This window comes from Telopea speciosissima, chromosome 4 (genome assembly GCF_018873765.1).
Source record: "Telopea speciosissima isolate NSW1024214 ecotype Mountain lineage chromosome 4, Tspe_v1, whole genome shotgun sequence".
NCBI classification, from domain to species: Eukaryota; Viridiplantae; Streptophyta; class Magnoliopsida; order Proteales; family Proteaceae; genus Telopea; species Telopea speciosissima.
The window spans coordinates 16,697,294-16,719,105 of record NC_057919.1 but is presented as its reverse complement, the minus strand read 5'-3'; the positions used below and the strand labels follow the sequence as shown (position 1 = coordinate 16,719,105).

At 38.7% G+C, this 21,812-nt stretch overlaps 1 protein-coding gene and 1 pseudogene across 2 annotated transcripts in view; both read left to right on the top strand.

The window, feature by feature from the left end:
* The window catches only part of LOC122660431, a 59,688-nt pseudogene that overhangs the window by 19,234 nt on the left and 18,642 nt on the right, over positions 1–21,812 (top strand).
* LOC122660432 (salicylic acid-binding protein 2-like) overlaps positions 1–21,812 on the top strand; it is a 50,261-nt gene that overhangs the window by 19,267 nt on the left and 9,182 nt on the right. The window contains exon 2 of one of the 2 annotated variants that reach the window (XM_043855739.1): positions 21,565–21,698. In XM_043855739.1, coding sequence (XP_043711674.1) covers positions 21,565–21,698 — 134 coding nt within the window. Of the gene's footprint in view, positions 1–13,352; positions 13,358–21,564; positions 21,699–21,812 lie in introns of those variants that run through there. The other variant, XM_043855740.1, reaches the window with a different exon arrangement.

The window sequence follows — 21,812 nt, the reverse complement described above, 5'->3', positions numbered from 1 at the left end:
AATATCATAATATAACTTTATTTTATTATAAAAGACCCAATTAAAAGGTAAAAGTTTATGCATTGCCATATACATGCACAACCGTCGTGCATTCAACCATTGGATTGGGGGAGGGGGGAGATAGAAAGAGAGAGGGATCTGTTATTCACTTCTACCCCCATCCAATGGTTCAAAGGCAAGATCGTGTCATAAAAATTGGGTCCTTAGTACAAATATGAAATTATTTAATTTATTTTTTTTTTTTTTTTTTTTTTGTAGAACATAAAATAAAAAGATGGATAGAATAGAACCACTAATGACCAATATATTTAGAAATCGAGTTTGTTTTATAGTTTAGGAGAGGGTTCTCTAAGCAAGTAGCATAGAGGAGTGCACCAATAAGGTGCGATGAAATGATATCGTACATTAGAGGGTAGCAAGGTCATTTTCGTGAGATGGAGAGAGATAGACACAAGGGTGTTAGTGTACCTACCCCAAAGGGTTAGAGAACCTTTTTTCTTTATAATTTATAATAATTTATTGTTGGGGTTCCACGTGAAAGCCATCGATCCCACATCGAATGAAAGTAGATTGATGTGAAAACTTATAAAGACTTGGACACCCTCTTTTTTGTGGCTAGCTTTTAAGGGTGAGTTCTATCCAAGTACTAACAAGTGACATTAAAGCTAGGGTGAGGTAATTCCGGTGTGCTTCCAATGAAAGAGAAAATGTCTCGAGTAAGTTCTCATTTCCCACATATGCAATTTTACTACTATTATTATGTAATAAAAATTGGGAAAGTTTGTCTAATTGGCCTGCTTAGAGAGGAATATCTAAGTAGATGCTTCAGTTTACAATGTGGAAGAGTAATACAATAATTTTGACCATTGAATATCTAGAGAATGATGTGAACATGCCACTTGTCAAATTTCATAGCCTAATTCAATAAAATATTTTCCCTTGTATTGACATGCAACCCGGCCACTAATGTTATAGGTTGCCAACGGTTACTCCAATCATTACTATGCACTTTCGTAATCCTGAATTTTTCATACCTTTGTTTTTTCACTTGGCAAATTCCCATTGGGCTGAACTTTAAATGTGATTTTCTACCCAAAAAAAAAACAAAAAAACTAGGGGACCTTGAGGATCTACCTATCCAAAGAATTTGAGCCTCACCTTAATTACCACATGACAAATATTTAAGACCTTTTTGGAGATTCTTTTTCAAGCAAGCCTCTTAGAAGACCCTTTTCAATAAAACTATACATATATGGAAAGAAAAACACTCACTCAAGACTTGACTATTTATCTTTCTCTTTTAACCTTAGACCAATATAAAACTAAGATTAGCATGGGCGGCAGAGTTGTTCTCTTTATTTCCATTCTCTTTTTCTTTCTGTTTTATTATTATTATTATTATATTGCATAAACTTTCAATTGTACTTGTTTGATTCTGTTTACGTGGTTTTGTAATGTCCTTATATTTTGTAGTTCTAAGTGTTTTGATTTGCTATGGTGGTTTGAAATCTATTTGTATTTTAAAAGAAGGAAAAATGGTGTACACATTACCAGTAGTACGTGCCTTCTCACACACACACACACTCTCTCCTTTTTGATTATTTTTTGTATGAATAAAAGTACATTCAATGAAACACAAAAACAATATACAACCGTAGCAGGAGAAAGAAATGGAGAAACAACGGAGTTTCCCAATATGGCCTATTGGGCTCACTTATGCCTCCCCGATCATGTGGGCACACTTCTTAAATATGAATCGTTAGACACTCCATTCCCTCTCATCCACCCATTGACTTGGCGTGAGAGATGCCAATATGTAAGTACATGTCCTTCCCCCTTGGTATAATCCGGAAATTATGATTTCAAACATTTTACACTTTAATGTACTACTTATTTTTTTCTTTTAATTCTTCCATCCAGGTTAGACCCAATTGAGGAAAACATTCACAAGTCCAAAGGGTCAGTAACCAAAAAAGTCCCTTTTAAACCTTAATGAACTAGTTTCATTCCACCCATGATGAAGAGAAAATGTCTTCATCCATCCCATCCAACCCTTGAATGGGCTGAAAAAAATATATCAGAACATGAACAATAAGGGGCCCCAAAATCTATTCATAACGTCATACCTAGGTGAAGGAAAAATTAATCCTTTTACTTTTTTAGCCTATTGTCTCTTTTTAAATGGACAAATGAATTTTATCAAGCAATTATTGTTATCTTTTGTGTTACTATTGGCCATACTTGTCCTTATTGGCAACTATTAAAAGGATATTTTTGTCCTTTTGGTGACACGTGACAACTGAAAGGATTTGGCACTAGCGGAGATGTTGACAAGGCCTGCATGCTCATTCCAGGAAGATCTATCAAAGTGGAAGCCATTCTCTGAAGAGAGATATGGCACAGTTAATCGAGTTTTTATTGTGTGCAAAAAGGATTTAGGATTGACAGAGGATTTCCAGCGTTGGATGATAAAAAATAATCCAGTTAAAGAAGTGATGGAGATAGAGGATGCTGATCATATGCCTATGCTATCAAAACCCAATGAAGTGTGTTGCTGTCTGTTGGACATTGCCAACAAATATAATTGATTTGGGCATGCTTTCCCTTTCTTTTTATGAAGGGATTTTCTCCTTTTATTAATAGATTTGTAATCTTATTTTTCTGTTTCTTGGTTTATTAATAAAAATTATGGAAAGAAAACGTTAGTTAGGTGCGTGTCATGCGCTGCTTCTGTGCCCAAACACAGGGCCATGTGAAATGACTGCCATGCCCTTAAGAATTTTTCATTTTCATGGGGGGTGGTGGGTGGTCATTTCGCTTGTACCTGTGTCTAGACACAGAGACATCCCAGCGCACATGCCTAAATAGCATTCTTTCTCCCTAAAAGTCATTTAATGCAATGTTAAATGCAGTTCGAATTTAAAATGTCAAATTTATCTTCATTGAAAAAACTACATTAAATACTTTTAAGAATAAAACAAAGGACAACTAAATGAAGATGTCAAGTTCTAAACTCGCTTATAGAAATATCTTTTACACATTCCCTTTTATGAATATGATGAAAAAGTTATTTTTAGTAATTAATACTAGCACTTTGTCAAGAAAGAAATGAAAATAATGTACAAAAGCAAGAGGCCCCAATCCTAAGCTAATGGACAAAACTTTAGAGATCCAAAAAAATTAGAAGCTGACCTAAGTGAGGAGTTTGATGGCAACAATCAAAGTGTTTTTTTTTTGCTAAAAAGCAAGTATATTAAAAGAAAGAAGATATGTACATGCAACTGATCAGCTATTGAAGCTCAAAAGCTCAACTAGCCTAAAGAAAGAAATACTAAAAGCACAATACATTAGCAGAAGCGATAGTGAGGTCTGCCTGAAGCTTCCCAACTAATTGAATAGACAATGAAATTTGGGGATTCATTCCACTTCTCAGAGGTTCTGGACTTTGCTGCCCTATTGGCCAGGGCATCTGCTGGGACATTACCTTCTCTGTAACAGTGGGTGATACGCCACTGAATTGATCTAAGCTAAGTTTCTGCATTCCACCAACCTTGCAGAAAGTTCCAAGCAATGTTTGAAGCTAAGATGCCAGTGACCACCGTAGCTAAATCGCATTCTACCCAAAGTCGCTCCACCCTGAGTTCTTTCACCTCTTTTATGCCTAAGAAGAAAGCTGCCATCTCAGCCTGGTAGTTTGTTCCAATTCCTTGGAAAATAGAGAAGCATCTTCTAATTATCCCCAAGTGATTCCTAAGAATACCCCCTGCGCCTGTATAACCGGGGTTTCCAATGGAGGAACCATCGATGTTCAACTTCAGCCACCCCAACAGTGGTGATGTCCAAAGAACCTCTTTAGTTTTGGAGCAGCAATGGTTACCTTACAGAATTTGGCTATCATGAGATCATTTACTGAATTAATATGGACTTCTTTGATGATAGAGCAGTCTGTAATCTCATTGATGCATCTTTGCACGACTTGCCTCGGAGAGCTACACTGGTTGTCATATTTTCTTTTATTTCTGTAAGTACCATGGTCCTCAGGACGAGGGTTCCTCAGCCTTATAACGACAAGAATTGGCTTCAATGAATAACGGCATATCGTTCCGATATATCATCATGGGGATTGGGATCATATTTCATAAAGAAATGGAGTCGCCACCTAGGATTAGGTCCTAGGACCCAATGGGTGTAGCCCCATCCGGGATTAGCGGAAAGGGCTACGTGATTCCATATGGTCTGGTCAGAGATTCAGGGTAAGTAGTCAGGTTACGAGTGTGGGAAGGTGTTAGGCACCTACCTCGCCCGGACAAACCGATCTTTCTAACATGCAAGGCTAAATTATGATGTACTAATCATGATAAAGAAAGAAAAATCATTTACTATGTACACTAAAGCGAATTACTTTAATTGTCTATATTATGCCAAAAATAATAAGAAGGAAAGAGACAGATAGCTGTCAAGAAATACAAAAAAATAATGAAAATGCGCCAAGTACGAAATATGTAATGTCCCATAGCTCAGGTGGAGACGGACAATCAGCTTGCCTCTTTCTTGTCAGACAGAGTAAGGACTATACGAGATGGGTTTCGTTACTCAGACTTCTGGCAGAGTAACGGCTATATAAGGGATTCTTGTTATCTGTATGCAGACAGAATAACGACTGTGAAGGGGATTTTTTGTTATCTGTATACTGACAGGATAACGAAATTGCAGGATAAGAACCGCTCTTTACTCGAGTGGGTAATCGAATGATCTACCCATACCTTTGGAGTCTTGCTCCAATTGACGCTCAAGAGGGAGAGAATCGGGGGGAAAAAGGGTAAAAAATGAGTTGGGAGGGTCTCTCTACCCGAAAAAAACTGTCTAATGAGGGGAGAGGGACCCTCCTTTTATAGGGGGGAGTGTCCCATAGCCAGGCCCGGATAGGTCCTCCACGACACCATGGGTGACGTTAGCAGGCTGACGTCGAAAACCCCCACGGTGCTATGGCTCCGTACACCCTTGCTGTGGGGGACGGTGAGTAGTACCTCCTTCAGTGTTTGGTAAAAGGGTCTTATAAGTCATTTTAGGGATGTTAGGGTGATTTGGTTTAGATGTAGGGACAAGAGTCCTTCTTGAGAGAGATACCGATGTCTGTCCGTGTCCTGTTGTCATCATCATCGAGGGGTGACAAAATTCAGTGTCTATAATTTCGTTCTGCCAAAATTTGATGACAAACTATTATAATAAGCGCCTTCCATATGTCCGCCACCCAGACGGCTTTCGCTTTCCTTCGCCACCATAAGAACAAGAGTTCAATAGAGGGGAAGCTGTTCCACTTTTCATTGAATATGCTTAATATCTCTATCCTAATATTGGAAAATCGATCTAATTTGTTTGTTTAGAGCTATGCTGTCAAGGGGAGGGGGTTATATTGTTGTCTACGATTGCAACCCAAGAGTCCTAGCAAACTTGATAAAATCTATTCCCAACGGCACCATGTGTGATGCTCTTGGACACGCGTAGGATCCAGACGGTGGAGGTAGCCCACCTGTGGTTGATTTAGGTGCTTTCCTGGGGTTCCCGACTGCATCTCCTCCTGAAGTAGTACCACCACCGAGGACATACGCAGTGGTTACCAAGAAGGGGCTTCCGGAAATCGATAAGCTGCGTTCTCCAGTAAGAGACGGCAATCTTACACGAATCAAGATACCTCAAGCTGCTTACATGGCCCAGTTGGCCAAACTCAAGTTTTCGTTGTTAGGAAGAGTGAACTTCAGATTCACGACGATGGACAAAGTCAGAGATACCTCGAAACGCTGGGGTTTACGCGAAGAAGTCAGACGACGATCCATTGGGAAGGGGTTTATCATATTCAATTTCAAGAATGAAGATGACATGGCTGTTGTCTGACGAAAAAGCATGTGGATGGCCAGGTCCTGCGATTTCAGCCTTGGCGAAAAGATTTCACGACACACGAGCATGCTATCACTCACCGACTGCAATGGATTCGACTTCTGAATCTACCTTAGGAGTATTGGCATGAGGAAATACTATTATCCATTGCGAAAGCAGGACCTGCCGATCCACTGAAATGTTTGTGTTCAAACAGCCGGTGTTTTATGAAAACCCCTGCATACAACAAGCCCTATTGCAACAATTATTTGGTTCACATTGTAGATATAAGAGAATGAAGTGTTGTGTTTTTCAATCACAGATATCAATCACATCATAATCTCTATGAAGTGGGGTGAAGTGTTGTGTTTTTTTTTATGAAACTTTTTCATTCTTCTTTGTTCTATTTGTTATTGTTGTAAGTCTCTTAATAATTTTTACCAAAAAAAAAATCTCATAATAATTTCCATTTATATTAACCTTGCAAAAGTAATTCAAATCTCAACAAGAGTTCATTTAAGCAATCGTAACTTCCATGTAAGACAATTGATCAAGTGGGACATTCTTCATTGGCAACAACAACAACAACAACAACAATTTAGTCTTATTCCAACTAAATGGGGTTGACTACATGGATTCTTTCAAAACAAAATAAAAACAAAGTAGGGAAAATCGAAGTCCTCACAAAGGAAAAGGAAAGTAGGAGGAATAAAGAAATGGGATAAAAAAAATTAAGAAATAAAAAATGAAAGTAAGAGGAAAGAAGATAGCCCAATAAATCAGGAAAATCTTAGCTATATGGTGTCGACAACGTGGATTCTTGGCCTTTAATAGACTTTATCTGAGGTCATACTTGAGACAAGACCCAGACTATGTATATCATTCTTCACAACCTCACCTATGGTCATTTTAGGCGAATTATGATCCTCTCCAATGACATTTAACCACCAGAGTCGATCTCCCACCATCCAAGGTGTATGATCCCCAATGAAGTGTCATATCAAATTTGTTAGCCTGACTAAAATGAGTGCGGATCCGGTGTGGATCCTCTCCAATGACATTTAATCACCAGAGTCAATCTCCCACTATCCATGGTGTGTCGTCCCCACACACCATGGATGGTGGGAGATTGACTCTGGTGATTAAATGTCATTGGAGAGGAGTCGGGCTCATTTTAGGCCGGCTAACAAATTGTCCCCACACACCATGGATTGTAGGAGATTACTCTGGTGATTAAATGTCATTGGAGAGGATTTAGAGTTCAGACCCATTTTAGGCTGGCTATCAAATTTGATATGACATTTCATCGACCATCTAACAAATTTAACACGACACTTTGGCACATCCTTAATTAATACTGTTTATCTGGAGAATGGATCATTTGCACGTACCAATAGGAGAACATACATCTCAAAGCCAATTGCATTTTAATTGGGGAAAATTCATGGATACCCCCTGTAAGTATCCAATATATCACGAACATGCCAAACTTTGGCAAAATATCACAGACACCCCCTACTTTATGACTTTACTTCAACTTAGTCCATTCTGCAGTTAAGTGACTGTTAATTCTTTTTAAATGGCAAAATTACCCTTACCACAGTGTGAACTCCCCATAATACCCTTAAGGTAAAATCCCAAATATGGACCATTTCACTTGGACCAAACCGATCAAACCAAAACAAAAAATAAAACAAAACCCTATTTTCCCATTTTCAAAAGCAAGAGATTCTCCATCGTGAATCTGGGCTACTATCAACACTCCCTTTGCCGAGGCCATATGGAGAGGGAGATGTACCACAGTGGCGACCAGAACGGCGGTGGCGATTGGACCAGGAGTAGGAGGGTCAAAGAATGTAGGGAAAGAGATGAGATTCAGAGGGAAACGGAAGAGACCGTTGGGGGGGGGGAGATTTGCAACGGAGATAAAAAACCCATAGAAGAAGACAAGTGTGTGGTTGGGGGTTTTCCCCCTGTAAGAACCATGGATTCCAAAAATCCAAATTCCCCGACATGGGGTTAGTTCTCGATGCGAACTAGGTCTCGCCGGTGAACCTTAAAGCAATGACCCTGATCCCTCCTAAGAAGGTAAACGGGTCAATAGGAAGCCGCCACCTAGAAAGGTCTAGGACCCATAAATGTTCCCACTGAGAGAAAGACTAATGACTCAACGGATAAAGGTTGTGGTCTACCCAGATCATTGGGCAAGTGTTAGGTTACGGACTGGGAAGGTGTTAGGCACCCAGTCCGCCCGGCCCAGAGCCGGTCATCCTTCTTTTGACCATTGCTAGAACTAAACTTGCTTGCACACCCTAAAGCTAGTTATATCCTAAGATCTAAGTCATCCTAAAGTTGAGCACCTATGACTAGGTACCTATGTACAGACTGGGTAACCCTACACCAAGTTCCTATATCATTCTACCCTAGGGTATTTAAAGTGATCAAATCGACATAACAAACAATTAAGCTAACTGAAAATGATGAATATGTATATACAATCTAATCACATCAACATATGGCTAAATTATTCTAACTTGGCTAGACATGGCATACATGGAATTCACATAATTAAAACATACAAATCTAATTATCTTACTCATGTCAACTAAGCAACAAGAAGATTACTAAACACCTACGGACTAGATGACGGGCTAGCCCAAATCCCGTCCTACACATCTACGTTCCACGGGGTCCCAATATTTTCGTGTTTCAACTCATGGCCACCGGATGGGCTCTTCCCTTCTCACACGTTCCAATTCAAAGGCCGACCAAAAGGCATCGAGTGGTACAACCGCGATTTAGAATTCTTGATTGATTGGTAAGTATTATCAGTAACATAATGCTGGTGGTTTCTATAATCTCTATGGTTAAGGGTGTCAGAACCTAAATCGAATCGGTTAAACTGGCCCGGCCCAAAATCGAGGCCTTATCGGCTCAATTTCGGTTTACGGATTAGAGAACCATTAGGTTTTGGCTCGGTTCGGGCTAACCCAACGGGCCACCAAATGACCCAACCAATAAGACGGAATCTGAACCGAATCAAACACTGAAACTGATCCCCTAACCCTAAAAACCCTGCCTAATCCCTACCCAAAACCAGTCTATACCGGTTTTCAACCCAAATTAAAACTGCTATAACAAACCAAACCGAAACCGAGATGAAACCGAAAAGTCCCTACTGGTTCAGTTTAAATTTCCCTGAAACTCACACCAAAACCGAAAAAACCAAACCGAACCGCCCGATTGACACCCTTATCTATGTTATCTCTTTTCGTCTTTCTTCCCTGTTTGGATCGGCAATGAACTTTAGCAAACAATAATTGTTTAACATATTTGTTACTATTGGCAACTGAAAGGATCTTATTTTCACCCCTTCTTCGGCAACCATAAGGATTTGACACGAGCAGAGATGCTGATAAGGCCTGGATCCATGTTCATAGAAGATCTATCAAAAGGGAAGGCAATCTCTGAAGTGGGGTATGGTTCGGTTAATCGAATTTACATTGTATGCAAAAAAGATTTAGCAATTACAGAGGATTTCCAGCGTTGGATGATTGAGAACAATCCAGTGAAAGAGGTGATGGAGATAGAGGATGCTGATCATATGGCTATGTTTTCAAAGCCCAATGAAGTGTGTTGCTGTCTCTTGGACATTGCCAACAAATATAATTAGATGATTTGGTCTCACCACTCTTGCTAGCACTACTCTGTTACATCTTACTCCTGCTAGTGAATTTTGAAGTTTTTCCCTTTTCGTTTTATTTTTCTTAACTTGCTGTTATGTGTGGTAATAAAAGCCTGAAACATTCTAGGTTGGGTACTCAGAAGGGTATGTATTAGGATATGATTCTTCATCAAATCTTTCCTAATTTATTCCTCCCAATTAACAGCAACAATCTTGCTAATTGTCAATCAATGTTTATCTTAATTGATTGTAAGAGTAATCTTAGGATTATTTTCTTCCATCATTTCTTGTATATTCATCCTCTTTCATGTCTATATTCCATATACAATTATAATGAAAAACACACACAACTGTAGAATTCTGCAATCCATCTTCTTCTTATCAATATGATTTTGTCTTAGACCAACTCCTTTTGTTTTCTAGAATAGATTTAGGTTTAAGAAAGAACAAAGATAGATTTAAATAAAATGAAGATGCTTCACCCCAAATAATCTCATGAAATGAATCATGCCTTGTGGCCATGAACGTACATCTATTTCAAATACAAGGGTCATGAAATGAATCATGCCTTGGCACGTTGGTCAAGTGCTCACTTGCTGAATGCTTGGTCACGGGTTCAAGTCCTAGAAACAGCTTCTCTAGAAACAGGGGTAAGGTTGCGTACATTTGACCCTCCCCAGACCCTACTAACGCGGGAGCCTTGTGCACTGGGTATGACCTTTATTATTCAAAAGAAAAAAAGAAAGACACTATATAGGTAAATAGGGCCCCTGACCTCAAACAAGGAGGAGTGGGGCTACAAGACTCTCAAATGACAAACTAAGTCAAGGATATCATAGAAACCCACCCATTGATTCATAAGCTTGCTATTATGGGATGAGGGCTTTCCTTGGAAGATGATGTAGGACTACTTATCCAAAATCTAATATTTTTTTACAAATTGTTAGATTGAGAAGCAATTTGCAACAATACAAAAAATAAATAAATAAGATAAAATAACTTCGATGAGCTTAGGTTCTATGGTTGCTTAATGTGATTTGGAATATAGTTATCAATACTAAATTATAAATAAGATGAAGGAGTTACCCATGCTCTATTTTGACCAAGTGATCACGGGTTCAAGTCTGAAAATAGTTTCTCTACGAAAGTAGGAGTAAGACTACGTACATTATGACCCTGACTCCGCAATGGCGAGAGCATCATGCGTTGGGTATGAACAGCTTTTGGGATAATCTTAGTGTAACCATGCATGGATGATAATGAACTGTCACAGGCACCGGTCACCATTTTATGTGGCATTGAATAGACAAAAAAAACTATAGCATATAATACAACAAAAAAAAAATTATAAAAATTGAAATTTTCATTACCAAATATACCTGCCCCCATATTTCGATTTGTATATTTGGGCAACATTGTCATGGTGAGAGGCTTGACACAATAAACCTACACCAAGCAAACCCTCCTCCCCTATTAACACTAATTTTTTTTTCCTAACAAGGAAACCCTTGAACTTGCCCAGGTTTATGGTTCAGGCCCAAGGGAAAACCCTGGTTACACAAAGTTGTCCCCCTACCCCATGTAACGCTTCATTCGTGGAAACTCAAACGTAGGACCCCATGAACGAAACACATCGTCATAAATCAGATGAGCAAATCCATGGGGGGGGGGTCCTATTATCTGTTTTCATTTTTCTACTTATTGGCAAAATTAAGTCAAATCTTTAGCTAATCATATCTGCAATTTGTGCCGCCCATGTAGGAACGACTGATTGGGACGAGTGCGAGGATGGTGTGAGATGGAATGGGATGGTTACTTGCCCGCGGGGGAGTGGAACCTGATTGGATTGGAGCATCGTCCATGGTGCTCACCGTTTTCAATCATTATTCAACGCTATTAAACGTGCAATTAAGTAAGACATTCTGGAATATTCTTAGAACTGTTTAAATAACAAGCTTTACTTGTTCTATCTGTATATAAACGCATCATAATCACAAAAACAAACCTACACAGAACACAAATACACACAGAAAGCCGGATATATATATATATATATAGAGAGAGAGAGAGAGATGGTGCATTTTGTTCTAGTACATACTATATGCCATGGAGCATGGTGTTGGTACAAGGTTAGGCCGCTGCTGGAGAGTGCAGGACATCGAGTGACCGCGATCGACCTTACGGCTTCCGGGATGAACATGGCTAAAATAGAAGAGGTCCATACCTTCTCCGACTACACAAAGCCATTGATAGAGTTGATGGAGTCACTTCCTCCGGGAGAGAAGGTAACCCTAGTAGGACACAGCTTGGGTGCCATTAATTTGGCTCATGCCATGGACAGCTTCCCTCACAAGATATCTGTAGCCGTCTTTCTCTCAGGTCTAATGCCCGATTCTACACATTCCCCTGCCTATGTCTTGGATCAGGTACCTTATGTCGTCCTTACTTAGACCTTCATGCCCTCTCTCTGGAGGGGAGGGGAGGGGAGGATAGAATTCTTACCTTCGTTGAATATATTTTAATCACAAAAAAAAATTGAATGGATCCGACCTTTGACATTATGAGTCCCATTGAGTTGGGATGATCATAGTGGGTACCTTCAAGGAACGCAGATCGTGTACTTGTACAAGTACCATTCAAGGCCCTCCAAGGTCAGTCATATGGAATCCATTGTGGGATCCACAGGCAAAATGAATTCTATTTGAGTGGCCTTGGAGGGCCTTGGACGGTACTTGTACAAGGACACGATATTTCAGTCTCACCTTTAAACACTTGCATGCGGTTTTATTTAATTATTTATTTTTATGATTATTAGTATCACAAATGTGTATGACATTTCTAAAAGTCGCAAGATAAATCTTAGTTACTAATTTTTCATAGTTTTTCCTATCTAAACTTCTTGCACAAAATTGGAAGAAGACAGAGTAATGTTTAGAATACTGATACACATGCGTAGACCTACATAGATGCATACCAATATATGTGAAGTTATTTTATCGAATTAGATTCTGAAATTTGCATGTTGTTAATCTTTACCATGTCCTTTCTATCCAACTATTGGAATCATGACAGAATATGTGTTTTTGAAAAACCTACTACAGGCCCTTGTACTAATAATATGGGAAAACGAACGTTGTTTGATTGCATGCATGGAGCCTAAGTTCAGACGCAAATCCCTGAAATGATCATCCCACCCCCTAAAAAAATGAAAAAAATCCCCCTTGATTGATGCCCCTGCATGTCCCCTTATTGATCCCCGCATTAATGCATGGGCCACGCGACTAGGCAGCATTCTTCTTCCATAATATTATTTAACTTTTTCTTTTTCTAATAAAGTATTTCACAAGGTTACTTATTCAAATTGAACTTAAAGACTATGTTTGGATGCCAAGAAATGAAAATAAAAAAAAGCAAAATGAGACAAAATGAATATGATGTAATGATTGATTTATATGTTTATCTCTCTTGTCAAATTCAATTTGTTGAGACAAAATGAATATGATGTAATGAATATGTTTCTAATTTTTTCTTGACCTCCAAACATAGCCAAAAGCAAATACATAGAGGAACACACTTGTAATATGCTATTCTGTTTCTTCCACTTCACAACAGTTTATGGAGAGGAACCCACCAAACTCTTGGTTTGATAGTCACATTTCATTTGATCTGGACCCCGTGAATCCAAAAATTACAATCCTACTTGACTCCAAAAGCTTGGTTACGAAGTTCTATCAACTCACCTCTTCACAGGTAACTCATCTTCTATCTCTCTCTCTCTCTCCACATGCACACACGCACGTACTCACACACGCCTGTTAGTATTTCATATCTTAATTGTTTCAAGAAGTCAACAATCATTGTATGATAATATTAGTATTGGGAGGTGTTTATTGTTTTGGTAGGTTATCCTGCTCAAGCCAACCTCTTGAAGTATTCACAAAGTGGGCCACCGGTTGAGGAGATGCTACTGTGACAAATATGTAGGCCCCCTCTGGTAGAGAAACAATGCTTAGAAACGATGAATTTGTAGAAGAAAACGAAGATAAAGAGAAGACAAACACACAAGACCAGATTTTTATGTGGTCCACAGCGATCAATAGAATGGTTTCACTACTTTTTTGAAGCAAAAATAATAAACCCTCAGATCTCACCCACTCTCAAAGAGATAAGGACATTTTATAAGAGAAATCTAACCCAGAAAAGTATAGAAATGCCTCTAGAAGCCCAAGAGACCCACCCAGTCTAGTTCGGACATAAACCCACAATATGTTGATAGACGTATCATATAGAAGATTTCGACGAGCTCTACAACACTTTAGGCCATTCTGGTGCGTTTCCAAGGCAAAACAGCCCGCTAAAGAATCATCACAACACTTTCTGGATTGAGATCAGGCTTCACCAATAACACTGTCTATTATTAACATTTGAGCTGCCCTGGATCTGATCCACGCTCCCAAAGAACAATCTTTAGTGAAAGAAGGACCCCAAAAAATACTGTGTCGTTAATCTGATGCACTTGCACAATCAAAAAAAAAAAAAAAAAAAAAAAATATTTCTGATTACAAATGCATTATCAGAAATGGTCTCAGAAAAGGTCTCTAGTCTAGTGTGAGACTAAGGCGGATCGGAGAATTTAGCCATTGTTTCTTTATACTGCTGATCCTCCATTGGAGGATCCCAAATCCTCTTCTCCTCTCCTTTTGGCTCCTATTAAATATCCCTTAGGTTCATTTGAAAAAACCAAAACCCTGGAAATTGAACACCTGCTCCCTCTAAGCTCTGTTCTCCCTGTTCTGAGACTTTAAGATCAGTCTCTTTTTCTCACCTGGCTTAGTCTCTCGATAGTTTCTCGAAAAGTCAGAAATTCTTGGAGAAGGTTTGAAATCTATGAGAATTCTGCAAAAACTAGCAGAGCAGAAAATCCCCAAAAAACCAATTAACTTTAAAAATTCCCAGAAATTTCCAAAGTGCCCTAAGAGTAGAAGTGTCGAAAATCTCCAGAAATCTCTGTAATGTCCCGCAAAATCGATTTTCTTTCTCCTCCCAAATTTGATTAGGAAATTCCAAATTACTCCCGAATTGTTGCAGAAGTGCCATAAACCTCCAGTAATTGCCACATAAGCCAGTTTTTCTCTTGAAAAATAGATTCTCTCTCCTCCTTTATTGACCTGGGAAGTGACGAATTGATCCCAGATCATCGCCAAAAAGCCAGAATTTCCTCGAATTCTCCTATCATGACCGTTTTGAGCCCCCCAAAAAGGCATTTACTCTCTCATTCCTTTATATCTATATATTTACTTCAATTTTTTTTGCAAAAATCATGAATATGTAGTTACTTTTGCGTATTTGTGCACTCAAGATTACGGGTTTTTTGAGCCCTAACCCTGGCTTTTACTTAGCACGATGAAATATGTTGTTTTAATTATAGTATATGACATTGTCATATTATATTAATATTATATACTTGTATATGTGATTCTAAAACCCCGATACGCCATTGCGATGTCGGTCTCTTACTAAAACATGTGCAGTATGCCATTAGGCTGTCAAATTTCTGGTAAGGATCCAATAACACTGGAATAGTATCATCATACCCAACCCTATCAAACCAATGGCTAGACCCCAATGTGGTCAAAACACTGAGAATTATCCTAGTCAAGTACTTGGAACTACAGTTGATCTGGTCTCTGTCCAAGGTACGTAAACAACCAGACTCAATCAAGTTTTGCCATGACCATGCATTCACATAGAATCATAGAAGAGAATTGATATTTACCCTCTCTCCTTCCTTCGCTCTTAACCCAGAGAGAGCGACAGAAGTGGGCACTCCCACGATAGCACGCATTTCGTCTGCATATGGACCTTCATATATATAGTACTATCAATAATGGTACTCTATGGTGTCTCTTTCTTAATTTTTTTTTTTTTGTCGTTTTTGGCCCAGCAATGGCTTTTCACAAGCAATAATCATTTACCATATTGGAGAAAGTTTTCTACCAGGGTGGAGAGAATCTCTGCATCCAATTTGATTTGATATTGTAATTTTTTTTTTTTGGGTTAGTGGGAGGGGGATTCTTAAATTAGATGAGGAACAAAATGTCTTAAACTGAAAATTTCCTAGGGTCTAGGTTTAACCGTATTAGTCTCAACCTAGTTGTGCTAGCAGCTATCCTCTGACATTGTGATTGGATTCGTAGAATGGCACATATCGTCATTAATTTCTATTTCCTATTTACGAATGTCTTAAATGCCCTTTTCTAGTCCAATCGAAGGGTCAGATCCCATGGGTCTTTTCTCCACCATGGGTGAAGGGAAACTCGGACTTAACATACTTGTCTCTTTTCTCTAATCAGCTCGGCATTTAATTTTCAGGCATTAATTTGTTTAACTTATTTGTCACTATTGAGCACAAATAAAACAAAATATATTTGACCATATTGACAACTAAAAGGATTTTTTTTTTTTTTTTTTCCCAATTGATGATACTCTATAACTGAAAGGATTTGGCACTAGCAGAGATGCTGATAAGACCTGGATCATTGTTCAAAGAAGATCTATCAAAGAGGAAGGCATTCTCTGAAGATGGATATGGTTCGATTAATCAAGTTTACATTGTATGCAAAAAGGATTTAGGAATTCCAGAGAATCACCAGCTTCAGATGATGGAGAATAATCCAGTTAAAGAGGTGATGGAGATAGAAGATGCTGATCATATGGCTATGCTGTCAAAGCCCAATGAACTGTGTTACTGCCTCTTGGACATTGCCAAGAAATATAATTGATTTGGTCTCTAGAACTCTTGCTAGTTACCACTCTGTGACACCTTCCTCATCATCGATTCCTCTACTTCCGTCTGTCCCTAGTGGTGTGTGCGCCTCACACACAAGCAAAGCGGAATGTACCACCTTTCCCCTGCCCGGCATATTGATGCTTTCCCCTTCTTTTGCATTGAATAAGGTTCAAAGTTGTAATGAGCACAAGTAGATATGAAAAGTAAAAAATGATCAATGTCGATAAATACCATTGTCATCTTATTACTTTTCAGTTTATCAAAAAAAATAAAATCTTATCATTTTTCATGTCCCCGTATATTGCTTTTGTTTATGTAGTTTTCATTATGTGTGTGTAAAGGAGAGAGAGTAGAGTAGCGGGAAGTAAACATGGCCTCACCAATAGGTGAACGTAAATGTGAGAGCCAATCACATTTTAATTTTGTTTCTATAAATACCCCTCTTCCCCTATTTGTAAATGGCAAAAATAGGACAGGTGGTTGGCTCTCACAAGTACGTTCACCTGTTGGTACGTACAGATGATCCATTCTCTTTATTTTTAGGGGGTGGTTAACAATAGATTCATAAAAATCAGGCCGGGGAGATAAAATGAAATTAATACATTCCCACGTCTTATGTCGTATGTGTTTTTTTTTTTTTTTTTTTTTTTTTGGTGTATACAAAATATATTAAAGGAAAGGTAAAAATACATGAGAAGAGGTAAAAACATGTAGTATATTTTCGGCAATGGTAAACACATTTTCATCAGCAATAATCATTTACAATATACCGTAGGCTTGTAAAGACTTGGTCACGTCCTTAGCAGCTAGCTTTTAAGGATGAGTTCTACTTGAGTCCCAACAAGTGATATTAAAATTAGGGCGAGGCAACTCCAGTGGTGTGCTTCTAATGAAAGAGAAAATGTCTCAAGGAAGATTTAAGTTCCCACGTATGCTATTTTACTATTATTATTGTATAATAAAAAATAACTAGCTTGCTTAGAGATGAATATCTAAGTGGATGCTTCATTTTATCATGTGGAAGAATGATACGGTAATTTTGACCGTTGAATATCTAGAGAATGATGCAGGCATGCCACTTGTCAAATTTTAGAGCCTAATTTCAATAAAATACTGTCCCTCGAATTGACATGCAACCCACATATGTTATAGAATGTCTACGGTTACTCTGATCACTATCTTGCACTTCCGTAATCCTGAATTTTTCACTTGGCAAATTCCTATTGGGCTGAACTTTAACTGTGAGTAGGGGGACCGCGACAGTCTACCCATTCTAAGAATTTGAGCCTCACCTTAATTACCACGTAGCCAATATTTAAGACCTATTTGGAGACTCCTTTTCAAGCAAGCGTCTTAGAAAACCCTTTTCCACAAGACTTTACATACTTGGAAAGGAAAATACTCCCTCAAGACGTATTTTTGCTAGCACTAAGTGGCACCTTCTTCCTCATTGTGAATATGGGTGCATGCTTTCCCTTTCTTTTTATGATGGAATTTAATTTCTGCTCGTATTAATAGATTTGAAATCATACTTTTTTGTCTCTTGTTTTATTAATAAAAGTTAACGAAAGAGAATGTTACCTTGGCACATGGGGTGCACTGTCCCCACGCACAGTCACAAGGGCATATGAAATGATCAACATACCCCTGGGAATTTTCACATTTCCATAGAGGCACGGTGGTCATTTCGGGATCTTTATCCTCTCAATTACACTACCCGTACTTGACGTCAAGTACATCTGACAAAGGAGGCAAAAATGATTATCCTACCCCTGTCCGAACACACTGCCCTAGGTGGGGTCCACGTGAGGTCCACCTCCCTCTATTAGATGTACTTGACGTCAAGTACGGGCAGTGTAAATGAGAGGATAAAAATTAGTCATTTCGACTGGCCCTATGTCTGGACGCAGGGGCAACACATTGCACATGCCCAGATACCATTCTTTCTCCCTAAAAATCATTTAATGCAACCTTTAATGCACTTCTTATTAAAAATGACAAATTTACATTCATTGAAAAAACTACATTAAATACTTTTAAGAATAAAACAAAAGGCAACTAAATGAAGATGTAAAATTCTAAACACACTTATAGAAAAATCTTAGGAAAAAGTTCTCTGTCCGAGAATGTGGCCTACGCCAGTACTTCCATGAGTCTATCTCTCTCTTTCCCATGTGAAAAAACACCTCTACCCCCTTATTTTGAAGAAAAAGATAGACGCATAGGAGTACTAGTGTAGACCACACTCCTGTACAAAAAACTGCTTCCCAAAAATGTTTTAGACGGTGCCTTATATGAATATGGTGAAAAGGTTATTTTTAATAATTAATATCAATTTATCCATAAAGAAAGGAAAATAATGTACAAAAGGCAGGAGAGGCCCCAAACCGAAACTACTGGAAGAAACTTTAAAGATCCAAGAGAGGAGTACCAGTATACGACAAACCCTAGTGCATTGCCAACATTTCCAGCCAGTTGTTTTGAAAGGAAAAAAGGATTTCGACACCATTGTCATCTTATCATATTTCACGACTCCCAATATTATTTGGTGTTGCCCTCTGTCTATTCAATAATTTAGATTTAGCGAATTGACATCATGGTTTGAGCCTTTGAGGTATGGTATCCTATTGCCTCTAACCAGCGACACGTATAATTTTGCAAATGATCAGTCCCGATATTTGAGCAATCGAAATCCTCCTTTTCCGCCTGTTCGGTACCGCCATGTGCGCCTCACTCAAAAGTAAGGTGGAAAATATTGCTTTACTTCTGCCCGAGTGGGGCTAAGACGGTATTTTTCACCTTGTTTGTGTGTAAGGTGCACGACAATACCAAGCAGGCAAAAATAGAGGATCGGGATTCGATATGTGAGTGGGCTATCGCTAAGGGTGTCAATTGGGACGGTTTTCGATATTTGGGATGGGACGATACCGGTACCGGTATCAAAAGTGTCAATCTCAGTACCGTCCCATTTAGTTAACGGGATCAAACCTAGATCCCAGTCCCGATTATTAGCGGGACGGGACGATACCGGTTCATAAAAGGTTCTAGACACTGTAGAAGAAGGGAGAAGAAGTTTAATTTTTTTCACTATCATAAAATCTAAATTGTCTACTGTTTTTTATAAAACAACTTAAATTATGAAATCATAGTTTTACTTCTTCAAACTCCCTAAGATCACATGTAATAAGCTTCTCATTTTTTTAAATCTAGAGAAATCCTCCAAAATGGAAGAATCCTGTTGTGCAAAAAGGAAGAACCTGGTAGATGTAGTTGGTCGAGGGAGTAGCACTGTAGCAGGTTCTGTGAGGAGAGACTTCAAGCTACGACTGTTGACCTGTTATTCCTCTTCGTATTCAAAAGGCAATTAGTGAAACCATAATGAGTCGTAATTCTTATACCCTTTTTTTTTTTGTTTTTTTAAAATCTTATATACTCTTTTCTTTTTAAACGGTACTAGTAGTTTCGGTACCATCCGGTACCTAATTGGTATTTCGGTACTGGTACCATTGGGAATCCCGTCCCAGAACCGACCCGTCCCATTTATCATTCGATACCAAAATCAGATACCAGTACCGTCCCATTCACTAATGGGACGATCCGGTACCTAATTTTAGCGGAACGGTATTAGAACGGTTCCCGATTCCGATCCCAAATTGACACCCTTAGCTACGGCATCATATGTAGCTATTTAATTGACACAATGAAAGAAATGATGTATGATGAAAAATTCCAATAAATTCTCTATTAGAGAAGTTGGCACGGCTTCCTCCATAAAGTTGCCTATTTTTATTATTTTATTTCCCTTATTATCTCTCTTTCTCTCCCTCTCCCTCTCCCTCATCTTCTCCTATTATCCTTCTTTTTGGATTCAGATTCACTATTGCCGCCTGCCCATACTGCGCTGCAGACACAGCAAGGCACACAATTACCATGCATCATACTCCCACTTGAGGAAGGTGTTCGGGCAGGGGTAAGGCAGTAATTGCACGTCTTGCTGTGTCTGTGCAGTGGTGTAAGGATGGGCAGGTGGCAATAGAGGATCCAAATTGCTTCTCATTCCCATTTTCACTGTGCACGTAACAATAATTTAGAAAAAATGCTGCAAACCTATGAAAGACTTTATGAACCCTAAGATGATTTGGTGAACCTTCCAATACCATGCATAAAAATTCAAAATTCTCTTTTTGGATGTAATTTTCTTGCAGAAGTAATACAAATCTCTATTATAGAAGTTCAATTACGCAATCCTGCCGCCCCTATGGGAAAGATAAGAAGTGATCGATTGGGACATACACCTAATTACTTAATTTTTTTGTCCATAAGTACCCATTTGTCCAAAGCGAGTCTAAAAATGTTTTTTTTATCCTGAATGAATCACTAACAATGAGATCCACCCTTAATTTGTGTGAACCTGTCCTTTTTTAAGTGCTAACCCATGCATGCATACATGCAAGAGATATATATATATATATATTCTCTACTCATATGGGGTATCACTCCGCATGAATCTCGTTGTTCATGAGATATGAGACCTATCTATTGCATACCAGACCTATATCCTATGGATGGTGAGATCTATTCTCCGGTCGTGGCGAGAGCTGGAGGGTCCAGTCTAGCTAAACGACAGTAAAAATAGTGATGGACTGGTCATTTCATAGGTGGGTCCCACTTGGGCCCCATACCTGTGAAATGACCAGTCCACCCCTGTTTTTTAGGTGGTTTCCGAGCGTTGGACACTCTAGATCCCACATCCGTAAGCTCGACTAGAATTGATCATTGAAAACCCGATGGTGGACCAATTAATTAGTAAATGGCATTATGGATGGTCATTCTTGGTGTTTGGTTGGGTCTCAGAGTGAATTCCATGTAACTGGTCTTGGAGGGCCTTGGACGATATGTGTACAAGTACATGATCCGGTCCCGTGACCTAATGGGTGTTGGACCAAAATCGATTAGTATCGAGTAGTGTTTGTAGCCCAAAATTTTTTTATTTTTTTTGAGGGGCAAGAATTGCAGCCCTATAGTCAGGTTACAATCCTATTAATCTTTCATGGCCTATTCATAGCTCGATTAACCCAATTAGCCTAATTATAATCTAATTAACATGAGTCTAATTATGAATCTATAACTGATCAATTGAATAAAAACATATCTATAGTTCTATACCTGACCTACGAGACTCAATTATCTTGTAATCTGTTATTCTGTTTCACAGTTTATAGAGAGGACCCCACCAGAAGGTTGGTTAGATACTCACTTTTCATCCGATCTGGACCCTGTGATGCCACAAACTACAATGCTTTTTGGCCCCAAGTTCTTGGCCTTCAAGCTCTATCAACTCTCCTCTTCGCAGGAAATCTCTCTCTCTATATTTATATATATATATAGATGGCTCAGATTTTTCTTTAGATTTTTGAAAATATCACCTTATATTGTTACTATCTAATATAAAATAAATGGAAA